Source organism: Poecile atricapillus, chromosome 3 (assembly GCF_030490865.1).
Source record: "Poecile atricapillus isolate bPoeAtr1 chromosome 3, bPoeAtr1.hap1, whole genome shotgun sequence".
Taxonomy (NCBI): domain Eukaryota; kingdom Metazoa; phylum Chordata; class Aves; order Passeriformes; family Paridae; genus Poecile; species Poecile atricapillus.
The window spans coordinates 61893182-61917103 of NC_081251.1; the positions used below are offsets into that span (position 1 = coordinate 61893182).

At 37.8% G+C, this 23922-nt stretch overlaps 1 protein-coding gene across 1 annotated transcript in view; it reads left to right on the forward strand.

Annotated features, from left to right (window-relative positions):
• The window catches only part of SYTL3 (synaptotagmin like 3), a 33625-nt gene that overhangs the window by 7088 nt on the left and 2615 nt on the right, over positions 1 to 23922 (forward strand). The window contains exons 4-14 of the mRNA XM_058835795.1: positions 1561 to 1625; positions 4210 to 4261; positions 5652 to 5724; positions 6590 to 6662; positions 9945 to 10069; positions 13948 to 14091; positions 16832 to 17010; positions 19161 to 19263; positions 21430 to 21597; positions 21815 to 21914; positions 23136 to 23244. Coding sequence (XP_058691778.1) covers positions 1561 to 1625; positions 4210 to 4261; positions 5652 to 5724; positions 6590 to 6662; positions 9945 to 10069; positions 13948 to 14091; positions 16832 to 17010; positions 19161 to 19263; positions 21430 to 21597; positions 21815 to 21914; positions 23136 to 23244 — 1191 coding nt within the window. The remainder of the gene's footprint in view (positions 1 to 1560; positions 1626 to 4209; positions 4262 to 5651; positions 5725 to 6589; positions 6663 to 9944; positions 10070 to 13947; positions 14092 to 16831; positions 17011 to 19160; positions 19264 to 21429; positions 21598 to 21814; positions 21915 to 23135; positions 23245 to 23922) is intronic.

The following is a 23922-nucleotide window of genomic DNA, read 5'->3' on the forward strand; positions in this document are numbered from 1 at the left end:
TCCTTCCTCTGTTTAGCAAAATGGATCCTCAGGGTAGGCCAGAGGTACTGAGTGTGACAAAGATGATAATAGCAAAGCATAAGAAACAGTTACGAGCTTCTGAGCCACAGAGAGAGCTCCTTTCCGTACTTGATATTGAACCAGGACATCCTCACAACCTGCTGAAGGTGCTGTGCTTTGATGTAGTATAGTCAATTTCTTGACAATTTCCTAATCATTATTTTCTGCCTCTTACCACTGGAGTGAGAAACCTGAGTGATGAATAATTTGAAGTCATGCTTTATAAAATTTTAAAGAGCAGAACCAATTAAAAACATTACTACAATTTGTTCAAGTATGGTCAGAAATACAAACTTGTTTACCTTGAATTAGTTGATTTTGTTTATCTTACTACGTCACATTTTTGTATTTTAGGATGCAGGAGACAGTCCTTCTTTTACTGTATTGGTACATTTTTTTAATATCAAAATATTTCATCATAGTCCATTATATTAATTGCAATCTTTCTAAGCAAAAGTATTTAGACATATTTCCACATTTGATGAAAAATAATACATAGGTGAAGAATGATTAGTTTGGGAAGTTATTCAAAAGCTCTGTTGAATGATCAATATCCCTGCAGAAATGGTGAGGATTTGGATGAAAACTTACTTTATGCCAACACAAGATGAATCCACCACTCCACTCCCTCTGCAGGTACCAAAATGAGATTAAAACAGAGGCAAATATAAGGCAAAGTATTGGTCTCAAGTTAAACAAATTTGCACTAGTTTGAAATAATTTTTTGTTGTTTGGAAGAGAGTTGTAAACTATCATCAACAAGCTATTCTCTGAATCTTCAGTTTATTTAGTGACTAATATGCAAAATAGTCATTCAGCTCTATTTATACTTGATACAAAATAGTTACTAGACTTTGGTGTGTGTGTTTTACTGTGTTTCAAACCATATGCGCTAAACTGAAAATTCAAAAATTAACTTTCCATATCCTTCTCTGGATAACCCTCTCCAATTCCTCTTGTTTTAAATTAGTTTCCAGTTATTTGGTGGCTGCAGGGGAAATCCCCTACAGAAAGTTGCTGGTTGTTAAGCTGCTTTGTGTAGTGCTGCACACTCTTAATTATTTAATAAGCTTGTCCAGATATTTAATGGTAAAACCAAGAAAGCATTATTTAGATTAATTAAAAGACCTTTTTACTTTTCCTCTAGGAAATTACCTTTTTTTTTTTTAATCTTGCTAATACAGATGGATATGCCAGCTGTCATTGAATTTCTCTTTATAGGGAGGAGAGAGTACACTTGATCTTTAGTTATGATGTAAAATCAATTAAATTCAGACTTCTTCCATTGCCTTCAGTGAGCTTTACATCAAAGCTGCAAATCTCAAGAAGGGTAGGGAATGCAGCAATGTGTAAATGGTAAATGGTACTCAGTACCTTTTGTTTATCCTGGTGAGGGAAAAATAGGATGGCTAAGAAAGGTAAGAGCTGATTTCCAAGCCCCAAGTAACTGTAATTTTGGGTCTTGTTTATTATTAGACTAATTTTTTGACTGTTTTCCAGAGATGTGAAAGTGAAGGCTGGTGAATGGTTCTTTGAGGAACGAGCAAAGAAATATCCAGGTGAAGGTAATCACTGGAACAGATAATAAACTGCTATGTAATGTGTAGCTGTCATGTAAATGAAACATAGAATGTAGTCTGACACTGTATCCAGTGTTTCTTCAATTTTACCATGCAGTCCATCTGGCTGTGCAGTAAATAAAACATGAACACAGATTAGCAGAACAAATTTAGAAGTGTAGCTTTTGTCTGAATAACAAAAGTAAAAAAATTGCTAGCCATGTAAATTTGAATTAATAAGCATGTAAGACTTCTAAGAAATACTATGATGTGAAATTATAATTATATATATTATAGTATATAATTATAATACACAAATGTTATATGTACAGGATGAAAATGATCTTGCATTCAATGTTTGACAGAGTTTAAACTTCGGTTGTTTTCACTGAAGAAGTTCTAAAGTTTAAAGAAATGATAGAATAAAATACCCCCTCCCCCCCATGTATAGCTATAAATCAGTAGAGAGCTAAACACTGTTTTGTTACCTTCAGCCAGCTGGCTGTGCCATTGCCTTCTGCTGGGTCTTTTCAGTGCCATTAAAAGTACAAAGCTCTAAAACAAATTATAGAGGATGTGGATGGATTGCTCCATGGGGAATGTGTTTTGCCAGCAAAGGAGCTGTTAGTGTTTGTTTTCACCTACAGTAAGTAGCAAGATGGAGAAGGTTTGTTTCCTCTTTTCCTTGATGTGCCACTTCAGATAGGCATCTACTTAATATTGTGCCTGACTGTAGTTAAATGACACAGTTTCACTTCCAGGATCTGCATTTATGTTGAAGAGTCCTAAAAAGGAAAGAACTAGGCCTTAAGTCTCTCCTGGGAAACTTGAATGGGGGGACTTTTACAAATGGAAGAACATAATCGGGCAAATTTTGGGTAGTAGGTGTTTGTGAGAGGCAGCAGGCAGCATATAAAGAAATTGAACTAAATTCTCATTAAAATAAAATAAAATTTAGAATTTGAAAGATTTCACCGAAATCCATTCTAGCTAACACAATCTCTGATTTTAAAGTTTTAGTTGACTGATTTTTTTTTTAAGCACGCTTCCATCCGATAACCACTGATAATAATTTCCCCTCATTCCTTTCAATGAGTATAAAGCTGGAAATTTTATCAGTCTATTATTGGAAAGTGTTGTTCTCAGATATTGAATCTGATAATGTAAGTTACCGACTGTCCCTTTTCCCAGCAAAATAAATCAGTTCTCACTTTGAATTATCAAGGCTTTGTGGGTTCTTGAAGCATTTTGCTTAGTTAGTCTAATGGTAATACTGTTAAAGTCACAAAGATCTAAGGATATACAGAAGATAAACCTGCAGAGAGAAATGTTTTGTTCAGTTCCTTTGATTAGAACAAGTGATGTATTTAAAGGAGTTTAAAAAGTGACAGTTTCTGAAACACAGCAGCCTTTATGCATCCTTCAATCCTGGAGGTAGAGTGCCCTCTTTTGGTTTGAAAATATAACATAACTCAAGTAATCACTACGAAGTAAGTTTAACTGAAGAAAGAAAACTTTACTGTAAAAGTTTTCTCATGTTGTGTAGTAAAAAAATTTACAATTTTATGATTTTTATTAATTTTTTGTATCTTCTATCTAAGGAATGAGATTCATATTTTCATAAAAGTGGTAGATTACTTGTAGTGGCCATCAATTTAAAATCTAAGGTAACAAATGTTATTTATAAATAATATGGATAAATATAAATAAATAATAATTGTGGAGTTCTGATTGAAAATTCTAACCTCCATGAGCTAATTATTGTTTCTACCACTAATAAGGTCTATTACTTTTATGTAAGTAATGTTATAATTAATGACATCTTCAGCAAAACCTGGACCACATGCTGCTTACTGGATCAGGAATTACTAGTGATTAAAGTCACTCCAAATAATTTCAGTTCACCATTTCTTATATATGTGATCCCCCAGGAGCAAATGACAGTTTTATCAGTCTTCATTGCTCATGCCTGATGGAGCTCTTGCTCCTTGATGTCCTCACATCGTGTGGCTGGGCACCGGGGAATGTGCCATTGTTGCCATTTCCCTGCAGGGATGCTCTTAGCAAAGGGTCTCGCTCATGTCTGTGAGCTAGTCAAGCATTTTCATCATTGCTCAGGTCTCTAGCAGGAAAAGTGCAAAAAATTTTTCGTGAGGTGCAAGAGTTGACCATATGCCTGCTCTTGTACACGTTTTCAAGCTTCTCCTAGTGTTTGAGTTTTGTGGCTGAAGTGTGCTTTAGTGCAGTGGGCCCGTGCACCACCTGCCTCCCGGACCCTGGGAGGCTGAGAACACGTGGCAATCTGTAGGAATGGGCCTGTTGGCATCTCTGTGTGATTGTCCTTAGCATTTGTGAAGAGTTATCTGAACGTGTCACCTGCAGCAGGGGAGGGTGAAATCATGGTAGGGTTTGAGATGCAGGAGAAACTTGCTGTATTGCTTGGCATGTGTGCTGATATATTAGTTGGGAATTGACTTCATTCCTGACTTGATTTGCATGAGTTTCTGTAAACACAGTCTTATACAGGCATAAGTAATTGATCTTTAGTTGTTACTAAATGATCTCTGGATTTGTTTTCCCTCCTTCATAGGCAGACATGAAACAGTTGGTGCAAAGCTCTTGGAATCTTACCAGAGTCTGAGGTAAGACTCATAAAAGGGCAAACAGTCCTAGGACACTGTGAATTTGTATGGTTGACATATTTTAGGTTATAAACCAAACAGTAGTTTGTATTCTTTTATTATGAAAAAAAAAATAATCAATACTTCTGGAGTTCAAATGATAAAAATATAGAAAAATTTTCACTTTTAGCTGTCAGCAATCCACAGAACAGGTCTCATATACAATAGTTTAAGTACTATGTTTGAAGTAATAGAATCTTATTTGAAATGAGGGGACATGCATTATCTTTAACTGCTTGTATTTTTTGCATAACTATTTATACAATTATCTATTAAATTTGCAAAATACTTTTAAATTATTGTAAATGAGAGTTCTTCACTATGTGTCATAACAGCATCATCATTTGTTCAATAGGAGATATTGCTGATATGATACTTTTACAATAATAGGCAAGAAGTTAGACGCTTTCACATACCAAACTAAAAAAAAATAAAATCTAGTTTTCAGTGAATAAATACTTTGACTAGAGGCCAAAGCATGACCATACTTAAGTTATTACCAGTGATACATAATGAAGTAATAGTCTGCTTATTATGTTATTAAAGGAACCCTCTGCCTTAAAATAAACCAAAAAAACACAACCCCAAACAGCAACAACTACTACCAACACCCAAACCAAACAAAATAAAATACAACCCCAAAAGCCCTGTGTAAAATAAGATATGATGAGATGGTCTCAGTTTAATATAATTGTCTGGAAAGGCACAGCTGCCTAAGAAAGAAACTTATACTCAGCTGGATAAGATCCTAACCAAGACTCACTTTAGGTGGTAAAAACTAATCAAGAAGGAACTTCATCAGCTACCTTAGGATCTGTGATTGTACTGTGATACCAGAATCAGGGTTGGTTTTTTTTTCACAGACCAGGATTATTTACCACAGATGGAATGGCAGGAATGTTTAAATGGTCTTTAACAGCTCTGAACCCAGGCAAGGAAGGATCCTTTTAGTATTGTAAATAAAGATTACTGTTTTCTGAAAACATCTCTGAGCAAGACATGGGGTACATTTTACAGGAATTGTGTTTTAGAACTTAGGGCACAGACTGTAATACTGCCAGCCATGTAGAAGTCTAGGGAGCCTATCCTAAATTAGATCTTCCAGATAGTTCTAATTTAATAATTTTACCTGGAGCACCCCAAGATTGAGAAGGTAGAAAGGTAGTACTAATTCCTAAGAACAGGCAATAAACCTGTGCTGCAACTCTTAGACACAGACTGTCCGCCCAGACCTTTATAGAGTGCAGGAAACACGGATAATGAAGATACAGTGCATGGACAGGGTTTATTATTTATTCATCTCTTGGCATAATATATTAATTATTGTGCTGTTTATCTCTTAAATTTCTAGTAAAATTTCTGTCGTACCTCCAACTCCACCTCCTTTCACAGAATCAGCAGCAGGAACCAATGTGATGGGAAATGTATGTATCTGTAAAATATACATATAAGTGCACTGCTTAGGGTGTCGTTCATATGAAAAGGTCAGCTGCAGAAATGTGGTAAATAACTGCTGTAACATCATTCTGCAATATAAATGTAACTTTTTTGTTACTTTGTCATTAATTTTATGGTGCATAGATACTGGTAGAGAAAGTTTAAAGGCTATGAGGGCTGTTTTCAACTAGTTTTCAGTTTTTGAGGGAAGTGGTTAACCACTCTACTTGACATTAGAATGTTGGATCTGGTTTTTGGTGCCTCATCACAGGAAGTCTGGACTGAGATCTGAGTTCCACTCAAACCTGAAGGATCCCATGACATTCAGTAGTCACGTGTCACTTTTGATTACTGAATGAGAAACAGTGAATTTGATGGCTGCCTTTGCATTGCAGTTTCTAGTGGACAGAGTAGTAGAACATGTCTTGAAATTCACAGAAATTGCACTAAATTACTGTTTCATTTAATTTTGGACTGGATCCTCAGGCCCTGGTTTTGAAGCCCATTGCAGTTCTGTCTGTTCTGTAATAGATAAAAGTATTAAATACCTTACAACAAATCAGTGATGGAATTAGCTGTATTTATGAACTTACTATGTGATCTTTCTGTGAGGAGTTCCACTTATATGTGAAAGGCCATGGAATGGAAAAGGTTACTTTCCATCTTGGTCCATTAATGTGGTAGTTTCCAACTAAGTCAATGTATGTCCTCAGGTGTATTTGTCTACAGAAGTGAGCGAAGGGCTGTAGCTTTACCATCTGATTGTTATGTGATCTGTAGATATGTAATTATGGAAACTTTAAAATTACAAATATCTTGTGTTTTCTTACTCTTTGCATCTCCCATTTTCAGGAACTTGGAGAGTCCAAAAGGTTTAATAAATCTGTTGAAAACTTGTTCTTGTCTCTCACAACACATATAAAAAGTAAGTAGCTTTCACTGTCTTGTCATTCCAGAATAATGTAGTCAAATATTTCAATTTTTTGGCCACAGTGTTTACCAAGAAGTCATTATAAAAAAAAGGCTATTGAGTAACGGCAGAATTTATTAATGCCAAGGCTGTGCCAATCTGAAAAATAATACAAGAAGTCTAATTCTCCTTCAGTATTCTGACAGTTGTTAAATAAACTGATTATATAAAACCAGAACACCTTTCATGTAAAGATGTGAAAATACTGCATAATGTTTTTTTAAATTTACCAGGTGTTCAGATTTAATTCATGATAGAGTAATAACCAATTTCTGATCTTCATGTTATCTAGCTGGACCCCAGTCAAAGAGTCTATCACTTCACAGGAGTTTAATATTTTCATTCACTGGCACTATTCATGAAGACTTCCTTCCTCTTTCTCAGTCTAGTTGTGTGCAATTTTTCAGTGCATGTTTCTAAGTGCTCTCCAGTCCTAACAATTTCTGTTGTTGCTTTTGGTTCCTTCCATTCTCTTATGCTGCTTGCTGTTCTTAGGGATGCAGACTGTGTGTGCACCTCTGAGGGTAACTACACTGAAGAGAGCCTTTGTGAAAAACAAACTAAAGGCATCAGTGACCAGAGGAAAACAACTTCTGAGCCTTAAGAAGATTACAGGGCCTTGCAAATTTGCATGGATTTGAACAAACCATAGTATTTTCTTACCAGCTTCAACTTACACAACCCCACATGTGAGATTAGACCTGAACAAATCTGGCTTCAGTGCCTTTCTGCCTTTCCCCCTAACTCTTGTTTTAGCTTTGTTTGGTCTTTCCTTTAGCTTCTTCCACCCATCTTAAAGACCTCTTCTCCTTTAACTATGCAAATTAAACACTGTGTCTGTAAGAACACATATTAAAGTTATGCAGAGACGTGGTGATGTGCTCCTAAACAGAAGCATACAGTGGTGTAAGACACTGGAAGCAATGCCAGCACAGAACAGGATGCAAACTAATTTATTCAACTTTGTTAGTTTGAAGCCTGGCCATATCTCAGAGTTATAGGTAAAGACTGTCAGGACTGCAGCAAACTAATTTATTAATTCCCTGCTACCAAAAGGAAGGTCCTACTCCACTCACGTCTTTCTTTTCTCTCTGTTTTGAGCCTTATGCTGCTATGATTAGCATCTGGAATCCTCTGGAAACTGGTTTAGCTAATTTAAAGGGCAGAACATTAACCCAGACAAAACATAGGTACTTTTTTGCTGTTTTAGTGAGTTAAATGTCCTCAAGGTAAGATATATGTTGGAACATGTACAACAGAGAGTGCTGGTCCACATGATCAGGAGCTATGTCAGGAATGGAGAAGAGCAGAACAGGAGTTTCAGAAGGAGATGGAAGCAAGTTGTCAGTTCAGTTCAATTAAAGGTGAAACCCTACTCAGGTGCTCTCATCCTCAGTTACTGTGGAGCAGTTTAATTTGGGAGAAAATAACAGGCTATTGCAATCATTGAAATGAGTAATTAAAAAGTGTAGGAAGTCTTACAGAGGGAGTCTTGGGTTTCTTTGCTCAAGAAAGCAGCTTTTTCAGACAATATGGCCTCTCAATTAAACTTGGTACCATGCTGATAAACGTTTTTGATCACGAGACCCAAAGTTAGTACTCTGTATCTTATCTAGATAAGTGTCCTGGTTTGCAGAGGTATTTAATACACCCAGCTCTTGTGTATTGCAGTAAATAAACCTGGAGAACCTCGTTCTGCCACTGACTCTCTCACTGGAGCCAGTGTGTGTGCGTGTCTGAGAGCAGTGGGAACGAGGGATCAGCGCGTGCAGCACAAAGCTGCTATTGTACAGTCTGCTCCTTTCTGCTGTTACCTCCTGTTCCAGTGTGCCTTGGCAGTGAGAGGAGATTGTAATCCAATGGTGGCCATTTGGTGAATGTAAAATGAATTACTGGTTGTGGTTTTATTTGCAGTGAAAAATTGCCCTTGGCACTAGAGAGAGTGTCAGTCTTACTGATATTTGGGTAGAGAAGCCAAAAGAGGAATAGATATGGAAATGGAACATTTGTGTTTTCTCACACAATAACCTGTTCTGTAACCTGTTCCTTGTAAGAGAGTGTGAGGCAAGGTTGGTGTTTCTGCCTCTACTGCTGGTCAAGCTACTCAGATTGTATCTATTCCATTAGAACTCTCAATTCCAGTCTCTTTTATGATCTCTGATTTCACTGTGTATGTTAAAAACCTGGTTTCATTTACAGAGATGGCTTAATTGAGCCTGCCTTTGAATAGGTCACATGGTGCCTTAATGGTGTACACAGAGTACAGTAAACATCTGAGGACTGATTGCTGCTAAGAACAAAACTAACCCAGAGTGTCTTTAAAAATCACACTTGAGTGCCATTGTTTTTTGAATACCATAATTTTGTTGTCTAAGGTTCCTCCACAGAGGTTCATCTTGTGAGAGAAGTGTTTATTTCTTCTGTATGAATTAAACATATGATAGCTATTTCATGTACTACTTATAAATTTTTAATTCATCATGAGAGTCTGTCTGGAATTGACAACAAAGTATCTGCAGTTAAGCCTGCTCATATTCAACTTCAGAAATCATGGATGAGTGCTGCCCTTCCCTTTAAGTGAAATTCTGAGTGTACACTGAGGAATAAGAAGTGAAAAGTGGGGCATTAAATGTCCAATTGTCCTGTAGATTTACTACTTTACTGAAGTGCTAATTCAACAAGGTACTGAAGTATAGACATAACTTTATCCATATAAGTAATGTTATTGAAGTCAATGAGGGCTATTCAGGTTCTTAAAATTATATGTGGTTTGGGACCAGAGTATTTAATATCCCTCTTTTATCCATATTTTTGATACATTTCTAAATATTTTCGAATGTGATCTTCTTTCTACTTTTCATTGTCGTGTTTTTATTATGATTTTGCTTTCATCCTGAACCAAACCAAACCGCTTTACAAATCAAACTATACATAGGGACTGTAGTAGCTGCTTCTGAGAGGAAACTATATTTGATGGCTTACAATTCCTTGCAGCAGCTATAATGATAGGCAGCAAGGAGTGTAATTTCTAGTTGAAACAGCATGAAAGATTCAGGCAGGCAAAACATAATTATATACAATATGACAACCACTTGTCTTCCCATCTGTTTCTTACTCTTAGGAGATCAATGCTAAAGGTGCAGGATGACAGTTTGAAAGCTACAGAATTAGCCTATAAATCTATAGGAATGCTTACAAAGTTTGTTATAGTGACTTTTCTCTTTATTTTCACTTCAGAAATATCAAAGTCCCAGAATGATATGGCTGACAGATGTGTCCTAACCACAGATTGTGGGAAGAATGTGGAAAGAAGAAAGCAAAGAAGAAGCCAGTCTGACACTGCAATCAACATTACAAGCAGGGTATCCATATTATTATACACAGTCTCTAGCTGTAAGAGCTGTTTCAGAGTGAAATAGGTTTGTGAGAACAATCATGTACACAGTGGAGTTTTGCTTTTATTTTATGAACAGGACATAGCTGTTCTTCACTGACTGTGTTCAGAACTCTGATTCTTCACAAGGTTTTTGACAGATTCTGCACAATTCATGCCAGCCCAGAGTTGAAATGTTAGATGGAGATTTTTACAAAGGGAGGGAAGGATGGCAAGGATGGGACATTTTGCTCTCAGGTGCTCACATTCTCTTGAAGTTGAATTGATACTTGGTCTATGTGATTTTTGGGCTGCAGGAAAGTGCTCTGTCTTGTCTTCTTCCTGCCCCTTTTGCTGCTGAGCAGGACAAGCTATGACCATCCCAAACCCATCTTGATGTTTTCTGAGCATTTTTTTAACTTGGCAGAGAGAAAGCATTGCTGTTAGTTGCTATGCAACTTCCCTTTTCCTTTGCTTTGGTTACAGTCTCTAGCTTCCAGTGTTTTCTTGAGAAAAATCCAGTCATCTGATTTCCTACAAATTGTGCAGGGTTGAAGATGATCTCACATTTCTGCTTTAGAATTACACTGAAGATTTTGTTTTGTACACTTTCAGCTGTCAAGTGACTGAACTTTGTCCATACTCATTTTTCCACATTGTGAGTACTTACTGAATTGCCTTGTTCATCTGAATGAGGTCAGTGTGGTTTGCTAAGTGCCTGGATTAGATGCTGAGAAAAGCCCTTGCTTTGGGCCAGACTTCGTGGCACACATTGCTCACAGCTCCCTTGAGCACTTTTTACTTTCTTCAGAAGTGTTAGGTGCTGATATATGGAAGACACAGGATGCCAAATTGCATGGACTGGGCAGTTTGAATTGGTCCATCAAGGTCTGAGAGCTCTGTGAAATTAATTCTGGTATTTTTGTATGAAATCAAATTATCAATAGAATTGGCAGCAATTATTGGTTACCTGGGTTCTGTTTTCATTGTGGCAAGCCACACTTTGGTGTTAACTTTATTCCACAGGCAGAGAGAGCACTGCTTTCCTAATGCATTGAAAAACATCACAGTTGGAGACAATGGGAATTCAGACTACGCTTCATTGCATGCTGATCACAAACAATCTGCCATTTAAAAAAGATGGATATGGATTCTTTGGCTTCACAAATTAATTAGTAGGAGAATACAAATTATTTGTGTGGGTTTTCAGTTACCTGTTTAAAGATTTAGGACTTAGGTCCACACAGTGCATTGCAGGTTTTGGAAAATAGATTTCAATGTTTGTGTGCCAGAGCACTATTTCTCTGAGTCATTTGAACCAACTGGACTATATTTAAGCTAGAAATTTGTTTTTAATAAATTAAAAATTAAATTTATTAATTTAATTTTAGTTTTGCTTGAATTACTGTTGATTTTTTTTCCCTGTAAATGTCCTTCAACTTTGTTTTCCTTTAGGAATGGTTTACATCCTTACTAGAACTATGCCTTAAGTTATGGGACAGAACCTGTTCTAAATTACACTTACAAAATAACTAATTATATTTATAAGAAAACATCATGTTGAAATCTTAGTTGTTATGATTTCCACCCCAAAAAGAAATTTTATTTTCAGAGCATGAATCAGAACAGTGGCTTTTCCCCCTAGAAACTCTATTTTTCTCTAAGGAACGACTGTGCGGTAGTAACTGTAACCACAAGTTTGAATGTGCAGTGTTTAAGACCGGGGCACTACTTAAGCCTCAAGAATACTATCTGCTTCTTAAGTAAGTTTTCTAAATTTGTGATGTGTGCAGAGCTTGATTCCTTCTGACTAAAGTTGAGAGAGATTATAGTTAATTTCAGTATTAGTGAAAAAATCAAGTCCAATGGCAAAAAGTAGCAGCCAGTGTAAAATCTGGATTTTGATGGCCTCTCATCATCAGAATCCCTAAGATTATTAAGGGAAGTGCAGTTATTGCTGCCTTACTGGAGGAACAAGCAGGCATGTGCCACGTTTGGGAGTTTTTGTGGTGCATTGGTAGCTGTGGGATACCTCTCCAGGGGCAACAGAAGCAGACATTAGGGCTGGGCTTGTGTGACCTGCTGCTGAGTTTAGCCCTGGTAGCTGTGTTGCCTTGTCAGTCTTTTATGTTCTGTACTGCCCAACAATGAAGTCTTCATGATCCAAGTAAAAGCTAAAATTCAGTGTGCTGTGTTTTGGTTAGCAAGTGAAATTGGTTGTGCTTTAAGTCTTATAAAGCAGAAGACTGTTGCTCTATTAGGAACGGCGAGAAGAACGACACAGACTGTCTTGGGAGTCGATCAGGAGAATTTCTCCCTGGTTTATTACCTCAGGTCTTTTTTATAGACCGATACGTGAAAAGTACAGAAAAGAAACTCTTATTGGTTAGTGAACTAACACATCACCATCATTGGTCAGTGGTGTACACCACCCCTCGACCTTCTCTTGCAAGAAAACAACGAACAGACAAACAGCACCTGCAAGGCTGTTCTCTATCTCTGAGGATTGTTTTAATTCCTCCTTATGAGTTCCCAGGCCACTTTCCCAGGAAAGACTGAGAAAGCCATGTGGCCTGCAATTTCCACAGGCACCGTGCTCTCTGTTTCAGAGTTAGCATCCATAGAAGACATTTCCCAGCAGAGAAACTACTATTTTGGGTTTGCTTGGGGTTTTTTTGAGACTATATTCTGAATGAATCTTTTGTCTCTTTCCCTCTCACAAGATAACTTAATTCTTGCATCTATTCTTAAGGCAGGGCATTTAATAGACATCACAATTTCGGTGGTAACAGCATGCTGGTTAGGATTTTGCACATCCTGTTTTTTTCAGAAGTAATCTCACTGTATTATCTCATCTCTTGTCCTCATTCTCTAGTGCTTTCTGCTGACTGTGCAGGAGGGATTCTCTCACATTTCCTGTTTGCTTTGTGCAAATAAGTCCTAATCCTTTCTAATTATTCAGTCACACTATATTCTTTTTTGTCTTCCAGGTAATCTGTTACACAATTTCTTAAAATAAATTATTTTCTTTGATCCTAACCATGCAGAATTTACCTTGTTTTTTTCTTATCCATTGAGGTGTCAACATATTTTTCCTAGATTATAATATCCCCAGGAAGTGGTGTGCCAGAAACACCAATATTTTGAGCATATTTCCAGCCCTATGTATTTGTATTTTGGCACTTCATTCTATTAGCTTTTGTTCTTGGTAACAGAGGTGGCTGAAGATAAATCTCAAGCAGTTCTGACTGATATATATAACTCTCTCAGAAATTATCAGGGTTTTCATGGGAAAATTGGAAAGGGGAATGGACTTAGTCAAAGCAAAGTCAAGAACACCTTGGAAATTTAAATTTTTCTGTTAGCAAAGCTCAATAGGAGCTTGTCAGTCTGTTTCTGTTTTCAAATCTCTTTCAACTTATGTTCATTCTTGCATAGGTAAATATGGGCATGTGTCATGCATATTGCAAAATACAGATTTTAATTTCCTGGAGGCAAGATTATATTTTCTTCCAAAATTACTGTTGTTTTAAGGCCCAATAAGGACTTTTGTTAATATATTGCTACTTTTGGTGTGTTATTAGTAGACTGCTGTAAGTAATTGCTGCAGTTGTGAACCTTAGATTAGCTGGTGGTATGCTGATTTAAAAAAAAATACTAATATGAGGGTACCACTAACTGGGTTGAGAGAGTTATAAATCAACATTTAAATTAAGTTATTGTCTTTGAAGGTGTGCCACCTGCATGACCTTAATCAGAGTCAGTTGTAGATATTTACTGAATTTTCTTTTGATAGCATTTTTGAATCAGGACAAAATTCTTAAATTGAAAAAAAATTATATAAAAATTACTCTGAATTTCTTACAGGTGAAAGGTACAGCCAGTCTGCAACAGCTCATCACTGAGACCCAAAATGACAGTGAAACTCAGAGCAAAAGTAGTTGGAAGGAGGAAGAAGACATAACAGCCAGTCCCACAAGTGATACAGTTTTCTGTGATGGCAGAAAACATGTAAGTTAAAGGTGAAACACAACCAGAAGAGGTGTTTAAAGGGAATAGATATAAAAGCTTGTGCAGAATTTTGGTGTATTTTGGATTATATTACAAAATGAAGGAAGAATTGTACTTGAGTTTGTATCTGATGAAAGACTGATGCCTTTGGCACAGTCCTGATAGTAACACTGTGAACTTTTTGAAGCGTAAGGCAAATTAATAATGGATAATTGATGGAGATATCATCCACTGTTAATGAATAATTGATAGAGCAGCTTCTTCTGAATTTTGCAAATGCAGCTAATGTTTTTCCCATTTGATTATTAGGATCCAGATTATGAATGCAGTGCTTTCCCATCTAGTATCTGGCTTTTTCTCTTCAAGCTTCCTTTACCAGAAGGGTTTTGTCAGTCTGCAAGATCTCTGTGGTATTGGAAATGTCAGTGGAAATTCAAATGTCAGAATGCCAGTGAATGAATAGGAAACTGACAGTGATGGAAGCCAGGGGAGCAGTTCATAGGCTTGGGGGGATGACATTGAATCATCATGCCTGGATGGCATTTTGAATACTGCAAATGAGAGAGAAGGAAGCTGATTATAAATTAATTCAGCACATGCTTTAAAGCCTCTATGATTAACTGTGTAGCTAATTTCTATCTATTAGTGATGAGGTTAAGCAAGGTGAAGTATCCAAAAAATTCATGACTGATTTTGTAAAGAACAGAACAAAAATGACTTAGGGAATCCAAATTAAACCAGGCTGCTCACTTGACACAAAAGCAGAAACACACAGGGACCTTGGTGCTTTCTCTTAGTTCATCGCACTGCGGAGTCTGAGGTGTTAAGCTGACAAATGGAAAACAGTTTTGTATCACATTTGTGATTCCAATGACAACCATTTGAGCTGGGCTATAGAAAGCTCAGGCTTAAAATTGAAATATTTTCTACTATCTTATAAAGGTGAAGGTCAAATTCCATTAAACTTCTCTTTGTGGGTAATTGTTAGATATTGAAGGCCACTCCATAAAAAAATTATCCTTCAGACATCAAATGGCATTGCTTCCAGTCATGCCAGCAGAAGTACAATATGTTAAGTCACTGCTAAATCCCTGCTCACTGAACCAAAAGTGGGGACTTCCACAAAGAATGTATGGGATGCCTGATCAGGTGGGAGACATTTGTAGTGATGTTCTGTCTAAACATCATTAATCATAACACCTATTCAACCTTCCTAAATAAATAGGGTGTTCTGTAGAATAAATATGAGGAACTTTCACAGAACTTTGTTTTAGGACATTAGAGCTTACGACAAAACTCTATTTTCATTCCATTGCCATAAGGGATTTTGGTGGTAAATAAGCATTTTCTGGTCTGGTGAACAAAAATATGTTAGTGAATGAAAGCTGCAAGTTAGATTGATTACACTGATGCACTTCTTGTGGAGGGAGCAAGATAATTTGCAACAAGCATCTGGTCAAAACAGTCCTTACACTTCTTTTGACTTCCTCAGTAAGCACTCTAACCCTTCTTTTGACACGCGTGTGTTGCTTAGAACTTAAAGGAGTAGATAGCCTCTTTAATTTAATAAATCCATTGGTGTGAACTGAATATTGGCAAGGAAGAAAAGCATCTCCACAGAAGAGAGATAGGATCTTGCAAACACCGCTTTGCACTCGTAGCTGTTGGGTTGTGCAATGCAGAACTCCTTCGTCAACCAGTCCTGGGTGGTGTTTATTTTCAGGAGGAGGAGCGATCTAACGCAGATATCTCAGCAATCTAGGGCAGTGTTGCTGAGAGACTGATCACAACAGTGGTGCCTTCGTGACAAATGCTGTGTAAAAAGTTTCTAAGGTTCACCTTAAAGAATGTCATTATATAAATGAATGGAGATCAAACCGTTCTGAGTTGATAATTTGTTATAGTTAAGGCAAGATTGCACCCTAGAGTTAAGTGTCTGGGCTAGGCCACACAAAGGATTGGTCTCTTCCTTCTTTGCCGCGTTCTATCTTCTGTAAATGCTAGATACAAGTGCTCCTTATATGTGTGGATGGAGCATATATAAAGCATCCAAACCTTTGCCTCAAAGGTGGAAGTAAATGAAGGGAGAGCAAAGTGGTTGAGGTGATCTAGGGAACATCATCTTTATGCACCCACATACAACAGCTGGAAGTATTCAAGTTTTAATCTCTCCTGAATTGTCTGCAATACAGAGTACATCATTTTTATATAGAAGTGTGACAACTTGTAAGCTATTTACTGGGTGTGCAGGGCACTTTGGTATTTCCCCTAATAGATGCTAGAACCAAATGTCTTGGTAGTGTACCCTACTATGAGCTATGTATTAAATTCAATGTTTTATTAATATTTTATTTAATTGAATAAGTATTCAATTTTTTTTGATGTTTATAGGTTTCAGAGGGTTTTTTCATTCCCTTTCAGACACTTAGCCCATTTTTTTTGTGGGAAGAAACAGCAGTTCTGTATGAAAAGAGTTTCTAGATCCAGAAGTTACTTAAAGCATTTTCTCAGCCTAGAAAATTTACTGAGAGAAGAGGGCAAAGCAGTCGAATTGCAATTACAGATATGATTTTCAGGGATGTTATGGAAGCAATGGAATATTTTATACAGATTACCCTAAATTTCGTGACTTGCAGTAGCTTTACAGTGATATCTGTAAATATAGTGACTATTGAGGGAAATAAATGTTTTGTCCTGTTTGATCTGAAGCTGCTTTTACCAAACATTTGTCTTTTCTTAGGGGAGTTTGTATAGTCTTAGCAGCACTTGCACTGAGTCTGGCAATTTTGGCAAGGCTAACGTCACAGGAGAAATAGAGTTTGCCTTAAAGTACAACTTCAGAGCTTGCATCTTGGAAGTTTGCATCAAGGGATGCAAGAACCTGGCTTATGGAGAAGAGAAGAAGAAAAAGTGTAACCCGTAAGTATTTCTGTAGAGAAGAACAAACATAAGGAAAATATTCTGGTTTTTACAATACTTATGAACGTTCTGAGTGAAATGGATTGATATATGATTGTATGCCATGCTGGCACCTTCAGAACATCCAACATACATGCCAACCCTTTGCACTTATACACTTTGCAAAACAAGTAAGTTTCATACCAGTTCTTATTCCATTATGACAATTTTCTGCTAGGAATTATCTTTCCCTGCCTGTGAGCAGGCAGTTGGGCATATGTGTTGGTGGTGAGTGACCTTTGGGCCCCAGGAATAGCCATTCAGTTTTCAGTTCTTAAGTTGTGGCTGGAACATGAGATGTCCTGTTTCTAATTCATCTGCTGACAAATTATGGGTCAGTGGATGGTTGCTATACTACTGTGTGCTTCCATCTTCTGTGATAAAAGCAAAAATTTCAGCTGCTACAACTTATTTTAAATTCTAAAGCTGTTTAGTAATTATGTACCACTGTAAGAGGAAGTAGTAGATATTTCTGTTCATAAAATATGCCATAGAAAATTTTGGTTGGATAATTAAACCTTGGTGATTTCTCTGTTTATCACTAAAGAGTCCTCTCTGACCACGCAGCAACCACTGATAGAAAATCACCAGGTAGAATCCCTGGCTACCTGTTCTTGCTCCTGCTGTCTCACTGTGAGCATTTGAGCGCCCACATTGGAATCGTGGACTTGCAGTCACCTTCACCTAGCAGGACAATGGATTTTTTGCAGATCTTGCAGAGAATATTCATAAAGACAAGCTTGTGCTTGATGTGCATTGCTGGGAGAGCAGCCTGTGGAGAAGGGCTGTTTGGGAGCACTTCACAAGTGGGTCAAGGTTCTCTTAGTCCCCTGGTAATTAAGTCAGGCAAACAGTTGCAGGAAGCCTGAAAGGCAATGTGGGAAGTGCTGTGTAGTAAACATTATGTTCTCTATGGGTATATATTTATATATTTCTGTTGGTTTCCAAGCCAACTGAAAAAGTACAGCACACTTATTTGACATGCTTGCTGAAAATCAGGCTTTTAACTTGTTTAAAACCTGATTAATTATTTAACTCATTTGCTGGTTTGAAGTCTGGCTGGCTATGTTTTAATTAAAATGATCTGGGCTCACAGAACAAGAAGCTAAATTTTCTAGTATCTGTATATTTTTAAAAGTAGCTTTACCTATGGATCAGTTTGGAAAAAATAGGGAATATGTGTAAGCTCTGCACTGATGATATGAAATACAGCTGATTTTATTTACTCAGTAAGCTAATCAAGAGGCTGCTTTAAAATTAATTTAAATAATAATATCTGAAATATGTATAAGTACAGTTTAAAAATGCTTTGCATTATGTAAGCAGCCACTCCTTTCCCTGACAAGCTGGAAGCACTCCCTGTTGCTGAAATTCTTTAGTTTTGAAGCCATAACACAAGTACAGCCAACTGAACTGATATAAAGGGGAATATTTAAGTATTAGTGTTCACTTGACCTACACTTGAGAAACTTAGGTTATGAATCATTGGTGCTTGATATTGGTCTGTCTCAGCTTCCAGAAAATTTTTTGCCTGTTTTTTCTTGAATCAATGTTAGGACAATTTTGAGCCCTTTAGACAATCTCCCATTTTCATTCCAGTGGCTGCCAGAATAATTAGCTTTTGTAAGACCTTTGAGTTATTCTGTATTATTTACCTGATGTTGTGAAGATGAGATTTTCTTCATGAATGTTGGGGAACAAGTAGCACTGATTCAAAAGTTGATTGATTTTTTTTTTTTCTTTGAGCATATAATATGCTGTTTGTTTTCATCATAAAGCTGTCACTACAACTGAGAAGGTGACTTCTTTAGGGGGCTGTTTTATCAGAGGCCAAGAGTATGACAACAGGATTCCTATTCAGATCCTAATCCCTTTCCCAAGTACAATGGAATTGAAACTCATTAGCTGAATGGTACACAAGGATCCTTATAGTCCACCTGCTTCTATTGAGAAAATATGTAAATCATATTTTGCCATTTTATTGCATGGGAACTTACAAAGTTAATGAAGTTGTTTGAGAATTTAGAGAAATGTCTTCTCATCTAATTGATTTTTTTCATTTGATCCTCCCTGCTCCTTCTGATCACTTTCCATGTATCTTTATCTCTGAGGTATGTGAAGGTTTATTTACTTCCTGATAAATCTCCTCAGAGTAAGAGGAAGACAGCTGTGAAAAAGAGCACAGTGGATCCAGAGTTTGATGCGACTTTGAAGGTATGGTTAGCAATTCCATGCTGCCGAGTGTGCCTTTCCATGGTACAATCCTGCAAGTTCTGAACTGACCTGATGTGGCAAATTTAGGAGTCACTGAAACTAATAATTTAAAAAATTTTATTTTTTCAATCTAAATAAGAAAGGGTTGCTTTTGTAGCTGCAACAGTAAATTGCAAACCATTAGAGAGGTCTGCCTTTGTACAAGAAAGTACTTTTAGTGAATACCACTATTGTTCTGATTTACCATATGGCAAAAGCAAAATGTCTTCCATAGACGCTTTCTCTCGTGCATTCAGAAACTTGATGCATTGCAGAACAGTTGGAGTTTTATACAAATATATATACCCCTTTCAAGTGATACCCCTTTGGTCAGTGCCACTGGAAGTGTCTCTGTGGTTAACTCTGTGCCAATTGAAATCAACCATCTCTAAAACAGTGTCTGCTTCCTTTTCCCTCTGCAACTGATGCCAGGCTGTTTCTTTGTACTGTTTAATTTCAAACATTAATAATCCCAGCAGAGAAAAGTAGTTATGATTTCAACTCCTTAATGGCTTTCAGTATTGCTTCTTGCATCCTTGTTAGAATTGTGTATAGGAAACAGGAGTCATTATTCTTACCTCACAGACACTTCATTAAATATGAAGCTGAGTACTGTCAGCCAGGAGAGCCTGCATTAGTTTGGTTGTTCCCAGCTCCACTTCTGTACTCAGATCACTGCAAACCGTTTCTTTTGTGTGCTTTGGCAAGCTGCAGTAGGACATAAGATGATGAGTTCTTCAGTAATATATTGTCTTGGAGGAGATATGATAGAAAGTTGGTGAAGAGGCAAACTTGTGTTGATTCTTGAACTACACAAAAGTTTTAGTGTTACCCCGAATTCTTGGTGTGTATGAACATCAAGAATCGGTAGTGAGCGGAACAAGCAAAATGCTTGATAAAACCATAGTTAAAGTTTGATAATAATATAAAAAGATTTTTGTAATGTATGTGATTCTTATATGGCCCAAAGCCTTTCTGTAGGGTTTAAGATGGCAGAAAAAAATGGCCAGAAGTTGGCCAATACTGGTCCTAATTTTACAGTTCTTTTTCAATGCCAGTCATGCAGAAGTGATTAAAGGAGAGTGACAGTCATGCCTAACTTGGCTGCATAAATACTATAGGTGTTTACTTAGAAACATTTAAAAATAGTTTATTAGTTTATCCAGAGTAGCAAAAATGGTCAAAAGTGCTTAGTGCTACTGCAGGTGAACTCCATCTAGACACTGAGATCCAACTGGGTGGGATTCAGCTGCAGGTTAAGGTAGCTGCATGGGGAGAGAGCTGTGTAAGTGCTCTTGGAAGTCACTGGAACACAGGGTGACTCAGGGTGATCAGCCACAGAGCCCACACCCAGCTTGTGATTCAGCAGCCTAAATATGGGTACTGATTTCCTTGCCTGTGCCATTGCCTCCAGGTTTCCATGCAGGTCACCTGTGGGCTGGGTTTGCCAGTCTCAGGGGGTGTATTAGATACCCAGCAATGTCTCTAACTATGTTTGGAGAGTGGATCAAGGCTTTAATTAGTCATCAGCTGAATTACTTCCTTGCCCCTGCTGACTGCATTAAGTACACGTCCACTGACCAGAATGGGAATTTAAGAACCATCATTAGGTGTCTTCTTGAACTGGCTTGCAGAACAGCCACATTCTGCTGGGAGTGTAAACAGAAATACGTGTGTGTGTGTATGTATATAAACACATGCAAAAACCCCCCCAAAAAAGACCAAAACCAACAACAACAACAAAAAACAACCCTCGAAAAAACCAACCAACAAAAAAAAAACCACCCCAAAATCCAAAACCCTGCAAACCAAAAAATAACAACCGAAATCCCAAAAATGGTCAAATGTTCTGAATTCAAAGTTCTGAATTTATAATCAAAAACTTTAGCAAGGCAGGTCAAGGTATTCCCAGAATGTTGTTTCCTAGATGAATGAACATTACTCAGCATGTATAATATATAAGTAGTTGGGGTTTTTTGAGATTGCAAAGCACTCTCAGACAACATGGCTCTGTTTGCATCCAGAGGCCTTCAGTCATGCTGTGGCTGGACTTCCTGGGAACAGGTCATGAGTGTGGGCCTGCATTCATCCTGTGCATTGCTCTGTAAATGCTGTTTATCCTTCTAGTACAAGATTGAATACTCCCAGCTGAGAAGTCGGCAACTTCAGATCTCTGTGTGGCATGCAGGAGCTCTCAAATACAGGGTGTTTTTGGGGGAAGTGGTGATTCCCCTGGCAGCATGGAATTTTGAAGAGGACTCAGTGCAGTTTGACTGGTACCTGCTCAAACCCAAGGTGACTCTAAGTTTTTGTGCTTAATTGTACCCTAAGAGCAAGATGTAGTGAAAGCCGTGAGAAAGATCACCCCTATGAGATGATTGAGGGGAAAATGCTGTCAATGCAGCCCATTATCAAGATGTGTTGGGAACACAAATAAGCTGTGAGAAGGATGTGAGAATAAGCTGTGGGAATGATTGCAGTAATGCAGACTTCTGTATGTCCCTTTCTTCAGCTTGAGAAGCCTGAGGATGATCTTATCCAGTACAGCGGTGAACTCCTCCTGTCTGCAAAGCTGTCAGTACCAGCCCAGTACCAAAAACTTCAGTTTGAAGGTATAAAATGTTTTGGCATACATGAGTGCGGAACAGTTGCTATCAATGGTCTTAGAGGTCTTTTCCAACATAAATGATTCTATGATTCTGTGAATTCCTTGGCTAGAAAAGAATTGAGATTGATGAAGGACTGGCAAAATCCATGTAATATTTCTGTATGGATTTTTTAACAGCTACAGCAAACAGTGTTTTTTGGTGTTTTATGTCTTAGATTATTTAAAATCAAAACATTTTGTATATATGTTCTTTTTAATGCCAACAAAAGTTGTACATTATAATGGCAGCAGTACAATGCATCCAGCTGTTTTCCAAACTTGTGCCTGTTGTGGTGTTACCAGTAGAGGTTATTCTGGAGGTGAAACAGCAGTTCTGCTGTACAAGGCAGAGACTGCCAATTTGGGGAAAATTTGGAAGGGAAGTATCTGCAAGCATACCAGACCAGCACCCTTGGCTTCCTCCAGTGGTCTCATTTTAGGGAGATTGTTTCACTTGGAAGGTGTTAGGTTCAAAATGTTTAGTCAGGAGTCAGTTTCTAGTAATGAAAACTTGTAAGGTACACTAAGTATTGCTGTAGTGTGTCAGAGCAAGCACCTGCTGGTGGAGTGAAATAAACACTTTGGGAAGGAGGGATAGCAAAACCTCCTTTTCCTTACCTCCCTAGACTTTAGTGAGATGTACAGATATTTACAACTCTAGAAGTGCTCTCTGTGTCAGGACCACAGCAGCAGGTAGAGACCAATAGAAAGTTCTAACTAACTGTTTTGTTAGTTTTGTTCCCTTTTCTTTTCCAAAGACCCCAAAGTCACCAAATCTGTATCTTTTGTTTTTCCTCCCTATGCACACCTTTGTTTTGGGTCTCTGCTCTGTGCCTTGAGCTCTGAGTGGAGCAGTATCACACCATGGGTTTGGCTCTCCCCTCTGCTTCTGACTGTTCCAGAGAAATGCTTCTGTATGTACTGCCCTGTGTTTGCTTTTCACAAACACAACAGAAAGCTTTGTCTTTGGAACAGGGATCACAAAGCAGCCTGCTACTCACTGCTTGGTTTGTGTGTGAATCATTCACTGTACAAACATTCAAATCTTTGAAATGTTCCTAGTCCAGCCTTATGACTCCTTATCTCAGTAGTGCCACTTAGGCATTCCCCTACTTACTTTTAGCAGCATCTTAAGCTATGAGCTGATCTAACTGGGCATTTCATGTGATAAGTGCTCCTTTTTCAGGAAACAGAGACCAAGGAGTTCTCAACTGTCAGCTTCAGGTTATGATATTTGGGGCCAAGAACTTGCCCATGCTGAGATCTTCTGGAATGCTGAACTCCTTTGTTAAAGGGTATGTCTGAGACCTAACACTTCAAATAGAGACTGTCACATATGTTCTGTGCAAATGTACATACTAATGTGTTTTCAGCAGGAGACTGGCATGGGAAAGTGGCATTGCCCGCACTCTTAATCGGACTTCCAAGTAATGGTGACACTTAAGTGTCTGCAGAACAGCAGCAGTTTCCAGGGTAGTGATGGATCCCACCTGCCCTATTGGTCCTGAATTTGAGATTTTAATTATGTCATTAGATGTAGAGTTCACTTGTTTAATTATGTGTTCTTAGATACTAGGGGAGAGGGGGAAAAAAGGTGCAAATAAAGACAGTGTTGTCACAGTTTCAGCTGTGCCTTAGCAAAATTAAGTATAGCTCTCGATACACTGACAACTTTTATCATCTTCATTCTTGACATTTTGAAAGAGAAGGAATGGAATTTTTCTTCAGTGGTGCTGAGTAGCTTGTATGTGGGATTGTTTTAGTTCCTTGTTGTCAGGCATCAGGTGCCACTGGAAAGACGATACTGGGGTAAACTTACATCTCATAAAGCCATTTCACCCGTTGTGGCACCCACCTTTGATGAAATGGGCGAGCATTTCATCTCCTGAAAAGCAGGTTTCAGGGACCATTGGGTAGCAGCACGTGGAACAAAGGGTCCTTCAGCAGAGAGTGACAGCAGAGTCAAAGCAGGC